This window comes from Chanodichthys erythropterus, chromosome 12 (genome assembly GCF_024489055.1).
Source record: "Chanodichthys erythropterus isolate Z2021 chromosome 12, ASM2448905v1, whole genome shotgun sequence".
In the NCBI taxonomy this organism is placed as follows: domain Eukaryota; kingdom Metazoa; phylum Chordata; class Actinopteri; order Cypriniformes; family Xenocyprididae; genus Chanodichthys; species Chanodichthys erythropterus.
In genome coordinates, this window is record NC_090232.1 from 8,746,157 (window position 1) to 8,755,450 (window position 9,294).

General features: G+C 45.2%; 1 protein-coding gene across 6 annotated transcripts; it reads right to left on the reverse strand.

Moving 5' to 3' along the window:
* Positions 1-382: 382 nt before the first annotated feature.
* LOC137032507 (uncharacterized) lies at positions 383-9,000 on the reverse strand. 6 transcript variants are annotated; one of them, XM_067404267.1, is made up of 7 exons: positions 8,973-8,983; positions 8,217-8,284; positions 7,260-7,466; positions 6,994-7,183; positions 6,791-6,910; positions 3,646-6,350; positions 383-1,000 (listed from the first exon to the last, which is right to left on the reverse strand). In XM_067404267.1, exons 6-7 carry the CDS (start codon positions 4,531-4,533, stop codon positions 737-739), a joined length of 1,152 nt encoding a protein of 383 aa, XP_067260368.1. In that variant the 5' UTR covers positions 4,534-6,350; positions 6,791-6,910; positions 6,994-7,183; positions 7,260-7,466; positions 8,217-8,284; positions 8,973-8,983; the 3' UTR covers positions 383-736. The 6 variants fall into 6 exon arrangements, with proteins under 6 accessions (XP_067260368.1, XP_067260369.1, XP_067260367.1 ...); XM_067404268.1 differs by lacking the exon at positions 8,973-8,983 and adding an exon at positions 8,814-8,957; XM_067404266.1 differs by lacking the exon at positions 8,973-8,983 and adding an exon at positions 8,509-8,802 and having other exon boundaries at positions 8,217-8,306.
* Between the last annotated feature and the right edge of the window lie 294 nt (positions 9,001-9,294).

A 9,294-nucleotide genomic window follows, 5' to 3' on the forward strand; every position in this document is an offset into this window, starting at 1 on the left:
GTAGGCTATCATTATTGACAATCACTGTTGTACTATACTTTTGTGATGTTTACCATAATATAATCAGATGAGTATAGAAAAGTTTATGAAAAGTCACTCCACAATACATTATAAAAATATATAAAAATGTATAGTATGTTTGTTACATTAATCAGTGTCTAGCACACCTTCCTAAGGAAAGAAAATAGACCAGAAGTGTAGTAGACTTAAGTTCGTAGTGGGGGAAGGAAGAGGTCAGGGACGGCGAACAACTGCTGACTGAGTCTTTATTGAATATCAAAACGGTTCAACAGAAAGACTGTGCAATGCACAACAACGAAAATAAACAATCCACAAAGGGCTTCACTCCAGGTTCGGCATACGCTATCCACAAGGGCTTCTCTCCAAGTTTCGTTTACACCATCCACGAGGGCTTCACTCCACGAACCTCGACTCGACTCAGTCAACAGTTCCCCTCTCTCTCACACACTCCTGCTTCTCACAGCGTTTTATCCTGCGCCAATCACTGGAATGAGAAACAGGTGTTCGTGATTTGTATTCAACCCACTCACTTACCAAGCGTCTCCCGCTATTCTCTCCGGTTGCAGACCTCGCTGAACCACGCCCCCCTCGCCACATACCCCCACCATGACTCAGGCCGGGGAGCGGAGAGGAAATCGGAGAGGAAATCGGCCACAGCCATCCGAACACCCGGCCTGTGGACCACCTTGAACTTAAAAGGCTGTAAAGCCAGATATCAACGAGTGATCCGCGCGTTGGTATCCTTCATGCGGTGGAGCCACTGCAGGGGAGCGTGGTCCGAACAGAGAGTGAATTCCCGTCCCAGGAGATAATAGCGGAGGGTGAGGACGGCCCACCTGATAGCCAAACACTCTTTTTCTATGGTACTGTACTTAGCTTCTCTCTTAGAGAGCTTACGGCTAATGTACAGTACCGGCCACTCCTCACCCTCTATCTCCTGGGACAGGACAGCACCCAGCCCCCTGTCCGACGCATCAGTCTGCAACAGAAAAGGGAGAGAAAAGTCAGGAGAGTGAAGCAATGGCCCGCCACATAGAGCAGCTTTTACCTGGATGAAAGCCTGCTGGCACAGCTCCGTCCACTGGACCGTATCTGGAGCATCCTTTTTAGTTAGATCGGTCAGAGAGCTGGTGAGGGCCGAATAATTAGGTACAAACCTTCTATAATATCCCGCCAGCCCGAGGAACTGTCTAACCTCCTTTTTGGTCTTGGGGCGCGGACAGGTCGCAATCGCTGCCGTCTTGTCAATTTGGGGACGCACCTGCCCATGCCCCAAGTGGAAGCCCAGATACCTTACTTTCACGCGCCCAATTGCACACTTCTTCGGGTTGGCCGTGAGCCCAGCCGCTCTCAGCGATCTCAGGACGGCTCTCACATGCTGCATATGCCGCTGCCATTCATTACTATAGATAATAATATCATCCAGATAGGCAGCCGCATATGCAGCATGGGGCCGGAGAATTTTATCCATGAGTCGCTGAAAGGTGGCCGGTGCCCCGAACAGCCCGAACGGAAGCGTAACAAATTGGTGTAATCCGAACGGCGTCGTGAAAGCTGTCTTTTCTTTGGATAAAGGCGACAAGGGGATCTGCCAGTACCCTTTTGTTAAGTCCAGTGTCGAATAAAATCGAGCCGCACCTAGCCGGTCAAGCAATTCGTCCACCCGCGGCATTGGATACGCGTCGAATTTCGACACTGCATTCACCCTGCGATAGTCCACGCAGAAACGAACCGAGCCGTCGGTCTTGGGAACCAAAACTATCGGGCTCGCCCAGTTACTGCTGGACTCTTCTATTACTCCCATTTTCAGCATTGCCTCTAATTCGTCCTGAACTGCCTTGTTTTTGTGTTCAGGTAACCTATACGGCCGGCTGCGAACAACCACGCCCGGCTCCGTCTCGACATGGTGCTGAATGAGGTTGGTACGTCCCGGCAGGGGAGAGAACACGTCTGCAAATTCTGTTTGCAATTTGGATAAATCAGTGAGCTAGGAGGGCGAGAGGTGATCTCCCCCCGGGACCAGAGCGAGAGATTGAGTTTTCATATTCGCCTCTGGTCCGAGATCATCCTCCCCGCTAATCACCGTCGCCAGCATCACTGATTCTGCCTCATTCCATTTTTTCAGGAGGTTGAGATGATAGATTTGACATGCCCCCCTCCTGTCGGACCGTACCACCTCGTAATCGAGCTCGCCCACTTGCCGTGTGACCTCAAAGGGTCCTTGCCACTTTGCAAGTAATTTCGAACTGGAAGTAGGGAGCATTACAAGAACTTTTTCTCCCGGTGCGAATTTACGTAAGTTAGACCGTCTGTTATACAGTTGGCTCTGTCTGTGCTGGGCCTGTAACAAATTCTCCATTGATAGCTGCCCCAAAGTGTGGAGTTTTGATCTCAAGTCCAGCACATACTGAATTTCATTTTTGGCCTGAGATGGTCCGTCCTCCCAAGTTTCCCTGAGGACATCCAGCACCCCACGGGGCTGGCGCCCAAAGAGAAGCTCGAAGGGGGAAAACCCCGTGGAGGCTTGCGGGACCTCTCGCACTGCGAATAACAGAGGTTCTAACCACTTATCCCAATTTTTGGCATCCTCTTGAACGAACTTACAAATCATGGATTTAAGCGTGCGATTAAAACGTTTGACCAGCCCGTCCGTTTGTGGGTGAAAGATGCTGGTACGAACCGATTTAATGCCCAATAATTCGTACAGTTCGCGTAACGTGCGTTACATAAACGCCGTGCCTTGATCAGTGAGGATTTCTTTTGGAATCCCCACCCGTGAGATTAAGCGAAACAGTGCATCCGCAACACTCTTAGCAGAAATGTTGCGGAGAGCCACTGCTTCAGGATATCGTGTTGCATAATCAACAATGACTAATGCAAAGCGATGTCCCCTTGCTGATTGTTCTAATGGCCCGATGAGGTCCATACCAATTCTCTCGAAGGGGACCTGCATTAATGGAAGCGGGCGCAATGGCGCTTTTGGGGTGGCCAGTGGGTTCACCAACTGGTATTCACGACAAGACGCGCACCACCTGCGTACATTCTCGTGAATGCCCGGCCAGAAAAACCGTGTCATGAGACGATTTAGTGTCGCTGCCTGTCCCAAATGCCCCACCATCGGATTAGAATGAGCCGCGTGGAAAAGCATTTCCCTGCGGCTCTTTGGCACTAATAACTGGGTTGTATCTTCTTGTCTTGGGTCACTCGATACAACCTATCTTTTATAATCGCGAAATATGGGTAAGCAAGCAGACGTCCAGGCTGGAGAGGCTGACCATCAATCATACAGACCCTATCAAATGCATGTTTTAATGTCTCATCCTGAGACTGCTCCAGGGGAAAATCATCGCGTTCCAGAAGAATTAGTCTCCCGGCTTCACTCAGATCCCCTGCAGCAGAACTCTCCAGTCTCTGATCAGTCTCTCCCACCTGTACTCGCGCTTGCTCACCCCGCGTTCTTTTCCCCCAAGAGGCATCCGAGCATAAACATCCCAATAATTCTTTAAACGTGGGCAAATCCATCCCCAAAATTATCGGATGCCGGAGGTGCGGGTTAACTGCCACCTCAACACTATGCTTTTGTCCCCTAAATTGAATTATGACGGACATTACAGGATATCTTACCACATCCCCGTGCACGCACCGAACCCCAACCATGCGGCCTGTATCCAATGCCCCAGATGGCCCTCGGGGCGGAACACGAGGTGGGCAGGGCGGACGAGACCTAGGAAGAGGGACAGGTCTAGAGAGAGAGGGGGACAAAAGAGAGGGAGAGAGAGAGGCAGCTGGAAGGGGTTCTCCGCCCCCTTGGCATGCCACCAGGTGATCCTCCGCCAGTTGGATGGCTGAGTCCAGCGACGTGGGGCGGTGGCACTGGACCCACTCGGCCGTCTTCTTCGGGAGCCGAATGATGAATTGCTCAAGCACCACGCAATCGACGACCAGGTCCATGTCGCTTCCCTCAGCCAGCAACCATTTGCGGCACGAGTCCCGGAGCTGCTGGGCCAACGTGAAGGGCCGGCCGGACTCACCCTGGTCGAGGGAGCGGAAGCGCTGTCGGTGCTGCTCTGGGGTCCGACCAACCCGCTGGACGATGGCCTGCCGTAGGTCTTCATAGACCAGGAGGTTCGGGATGGGGAGCTGCTGTGCCGCCACCTGTGCTTCTCCTGAGAGGAGCAGGACCAGCCTCATCGACCACTGGTCCCGCGGCCATTTACACGCCTCCACGGATCTCTCGAAGAGGTCTAAGAAAACTTCTGGATCATCCAGTGGGCCCATCTTATTTAAGGGCAGGTGGACAGGCACAGTGGGCTGTTCGGTGGGCCCCCGGGGAACCTCCTGGTCAATCCAGCTCCGGAACGCCTCGCGGTCCTCCTGCTGGGTCTGCAGAATGGCTTGGAAACACCGCTCCTGGTCGCCTCTTAACTCCAGCAGGGCCTGTTGTTGTTCGCGGTGCAGGACCACGAGGGACGCGATGATGTCCGCAAATGTGGCGGAGGACGAAGATTGCATGGCCACGTGCTCACCGTCTTCCTTCCCGGGTTTCGGCACCAGTGTAGTAGACTTAAGTTCGTAGTGGGGGAAGGAAGAGGTCAGGGACGGCGAACAACTGCTGACTGAGTCATTATTGAATATCAAAACGGTTCAACAGAAAGACTGTGCAACGAAACCACGCCCCCCTCGCCACAAGAAGACATTGCAATTACTAATAAACATTTAGACAGACTTAAAGAAATTCCAGATCTATACTTGTGCTCTTATTATTTAAGTTATTTTGCCTTTAATTTAAATAAACATGTGCAAACAATATACTTGCTCTTGTGAATTTATTTTGTTGTTAATTACATTTATTTACAAATTCCCATATAGCAGTATGTGCATCAGTGTGTATACAACAGACATAGCAAGATTTGTGTCCGCTTATTTACAGCATCATAGCAATGTAGAAACCTCTACTATAAATATTGCACATACTTTTCTACAGGCTCTCTGTGAGAAAGTTGGTCCTTTCCTGATAAATTTAACCTTGGACACCCCGAAAAAATTGCTGTGCTCCATTTGGTTGTTGGCAAACCAAGAGAGCTTCAGGGGTGTTGCAGACCGGTTTGACATGTCAAAAGGAACCCTTCATTATATTTTTTCTGACATTTGCAAGGTCCTTTGTACACTAAGAAATGAATACATTCGATGGCCTAGAGAGGAGGAGTTTGCAAGCCTGGCAAAACTGGCTTCCCTGGAGTCATTGGAGCAATCGATGGCACACACATTCCCATCCCAGCACCCACACTCCACAGAAACAGTTACATTAACAAAAAGGGACATGCAAGTATTCAACTCCAAGCAGTGTGTACATCACAGATGATGTTCCTGGATGTGTACACTGGTTGGCCAGGGTCTGTGCATGATGCTAGGGTATTTTGGAACTGCCCATTATATGGCCATCTCCAGGATGCAATGAGAAGTGACTACCACCTGCTTGGAGACTCTGCATACCCACTCAGCACATCTCTCATTACACCATACAGAGATAATCGGCACTTATCAAGAAGGCAAAACATTTTTAACACACTCCACAGCTCAACCAGAGTTGTGATTGAAAGGGCATTTGGCCTTCTAAAGGGGAAATGGAGACGTCTGAAGTACTTGTCCATGGAAGACCTTGAAAAAGTACCAGTAGTTATCACAGCTGCATGTGTTCTGCACAATTTCCTCTTGAGGGAGGAAGGCCACCAAATGGAGGATTGTGAAGAGGTGGATGGAAACGATGACAATGACTGTCAAGCAGGACACCCTGAAAATACTTCAGGTCAAAGAAAAAGGGATGATATTGCTTCATTTTTGGTGGAGGGTGATTAAAGTTTCTGTTTCATGTTTTTGGATTCACCTAAGTTTTCAGAGGTTTTTGTTTCATAAAAGGATGGAAATAAAATATTGAATTAAAAAAATAAATAAAATCACAACGGTGAGGTGATCAACATTGTTTAATGGCATGGTGTACAGTATACTGAAGGAAATGCATGCAAATAAAATAGAACCTAAATATCAGCAGAATGTGGCAAAAGGAGAAAACACAAGTTTCAATTTCTTAGTTAAAGCAGAAACAAATTCTTTTAAGATGTTGTTGCGTTCACTTGCCACTTCCACTGCTTGCTTTTGCAGGGCCATGAGCTCTGACATCTGCCTCCTCTGCTCAGTGACATACTGCTCAAACCACTCAGGTGCTTCAGACTTGTGCTTTCTCTTTTTGCCATGTTCTGCTGATGGCTTAGGTTGTAAAGTTGATGGTCCTGAAGTTGATGGTCCTGGGCCAACTGGATCTGATGAAGATCCTGAGTGGAAAGAAAGATTAAACTTGGTGGCCTAAAAATTGTAATGATTAAGGCAGCAAACATCACTTTCCTCCAACAAATACATTTTGCAGTTCTACTGTAAATTAGAGTCATGTTCCAACAAAGCTACATTAAACATCCAGTTAACCCAGCTTCTAATTACCCGAGTCACATAATAGACATCTGTCAAATAAAGCTGTTAGCAACACTACCAAGTTACACAGTAAAAGTAGATGACAACATTGGAGCTACATTGTATCCAATGTGAATGCAATTGTGAGGCCATTATATGACATCACTGGGTGATTGAATTAAAACTTACAAATAAGATCCAATAATGTATAAGATTTTTATAAAAGCATGAATATAACATGCACTCAACCCATCTGATGTGCTTATTCATGTTGATGTGAAGAAGAAAAAATAGAAAAGATTATCACCAGCAAAAGATGACACGATCAAGACAATCATCAGCCAAGAGGTCCTCCATTGATGAGAAAAAAACCCAGCTGCTGGCACCACTCCCAGTCTTCTTCTTACTGTCCACTATTGTTTTGTATCTAATAATAGAAACCCAGAAATAGCAAATGTCTTCATGTGGCCCTACTCCCAAAATTATGCAAATGCCAGTATCAAAACAAACCTGTGTTTTAACTGCCTGAACTTATTGTCACATGCCTCTGCTCCAAAGTCATATCCTTTTGCCAGCATTTGTGCAGCTACCTTTTTCCACACTTCTACTTTCTTTAATACAGGAGATTGAAAGTCTTCAGCCATTTGCTTTGTCAGAGAAATTAGAAGCAATGTTGCATTGTGCGTCCATGGCTTAGTATCTATAGCACACATTTAAATAGATAAGTCACAGAAAATATATAAACGGAAAAATTGTGCTAGGAATGAACAATATACCTTTATGCATTTGGTGGGGGTTTGACACTGGTACCCACTTTGGAGCACAGACAGGTGATGGTCCAGCAACCGACAAATTAAGTGGTGCAGGAGCCAACTTCTGTGGTGCAGGAGCTGGGGGCAAATGCAGTGGTGCAGCGGGAATGTGTAGGCCTAGTGGAAGTTGACTAGGTCCATTTGATGCACTAGCCTGTTCCAAAGGGATTGCTGAAACAAATGAAAGCACACATCTTACCAAATTCTGACTGAAAACATCTATTTTATCTCCTGGGAATCAATTCTAATTTAAATTATTTTATTTCTAGTTGTTAATTTTTTAATGCCTTGTATTAATTATCATTCTCATTTTATGTAAATAACTTAATTACCACTGTGTATGAAATTTGGTATATAAATAAACTTGCCTTGGAATGAAGTTAAAAATATAAACAACTACATCATCATGGTGATATGCTATATTTTACTATAAAACTCTTACGGCAAACATGTCTTCTAATGTCTTCAATTGTTACCATATACCGAGCTGCAGCGGACACATTTGTAAACTACTTTACTAGGAACCATTGTGCGAGCTGTCTCTTTAATACCGCGTGGTTTATATACATGCTGCCGCTGATTGGGTCGACATTTTTGACACACCCACCAAACAAGAGAAAACATATCTCAAACCCGTTGCACACCGTTGCATACCGTTTCCAGGAAACATGTCGTTCAACCCGGAAACCATAGCATACCAGAGCTTGAACGTGCCCCAGTTCTTAGCTCCAGACAACCATTCTACCATCCAACCAATCAGACAACTGTACATCAAATAAAACACTACAGAGAGCTTTGCTTCAAACCCTATTGTCCTGTTGTGAACATTCAACATAGTTTTAAGTCCTAAGCAGTCTTGACAAGGATTTCATTAAGGTTATCTCTGTATTTTGTAGCATTTAGCTTTCCTTCGACACTGACCTGCATGATGCTGCCACCATCATCCTTCAGCATTCACACTTAGAAGCAATAAAGTGCGAGAGGTTGTGCTGTATGGTGAATAAATCACAGCTGAAGGGTGTTGTTAGGCGCGACATGAAGAATAATTGAAGAATAATTTCACTTTTAGTTATGCAAGCTGTTATTGTCGCACATTAAAATGCATATATTGTGTAAAAAATGCATGGAATGAAATGCAATATCAAATGTAACAATAACATGACAAATTCAATTTGCAGTCTCACAGCACTGTTAAGAGAAAATGTTCCATCACCCTGTAAATTGACTGATATATTACTTTCTTCAATGTGTGTTATTCAGCAAGCAGCATCCTGTTTCAGTTCGGAAATAAATAAGGTTATCTTCAAGTTATCTTGCAAGAGACATGCAAGAAGCTGGTGTTTGTGTGCGGTTCCTTCTTGTTCTCCTTATATGGCATTATTTGAATAGCTGCAATCATTAAACGTTAAATGAAAGCAAAACTGCATGTAATGTCCTAATTGTTCAAAAAAAAAAAAATCCTTTTGGAGACATCCTCATTTGTAAAAACATCAAAATAAAATAAATAGTTATTCATACTTATTGGAAAATCACTGAGATACTCAGAACAAACCCAAAAGCAAATCACTGGCAAACATTCTGCCATCCAACTAATCAGAAGCAGACAACATTTACATAAATAATACACTGGGAGCTTTGTTTGAAAAAATTACAGCTGTTACTACAGACCACACTTACTGAGAGCAAACAGTACAGGATGTGCGAGGCAACTTTTTTTCACACAAGAAAGCAACTTTTTTTTTCAAACAGGAAGGCATGTTCTAGGTCTCATTGACTTGAATGTACATCATTGCTTACGTTGCATGAGTGCCCACTGCTGGTGGAACCTTTGCAATGAATTGGAACGTCCTAAGCCCTTGATCACTTGGAATCCGCTATGGAGATTATTTATTATTATTTTTTTTCCCCTTACAAAATTGTTGAATGCAGCATTCTACATGTATGTATTTTTTATTTTAAATATTAAAAAAATAATGATTATATCATAAGAGTTGTTTGT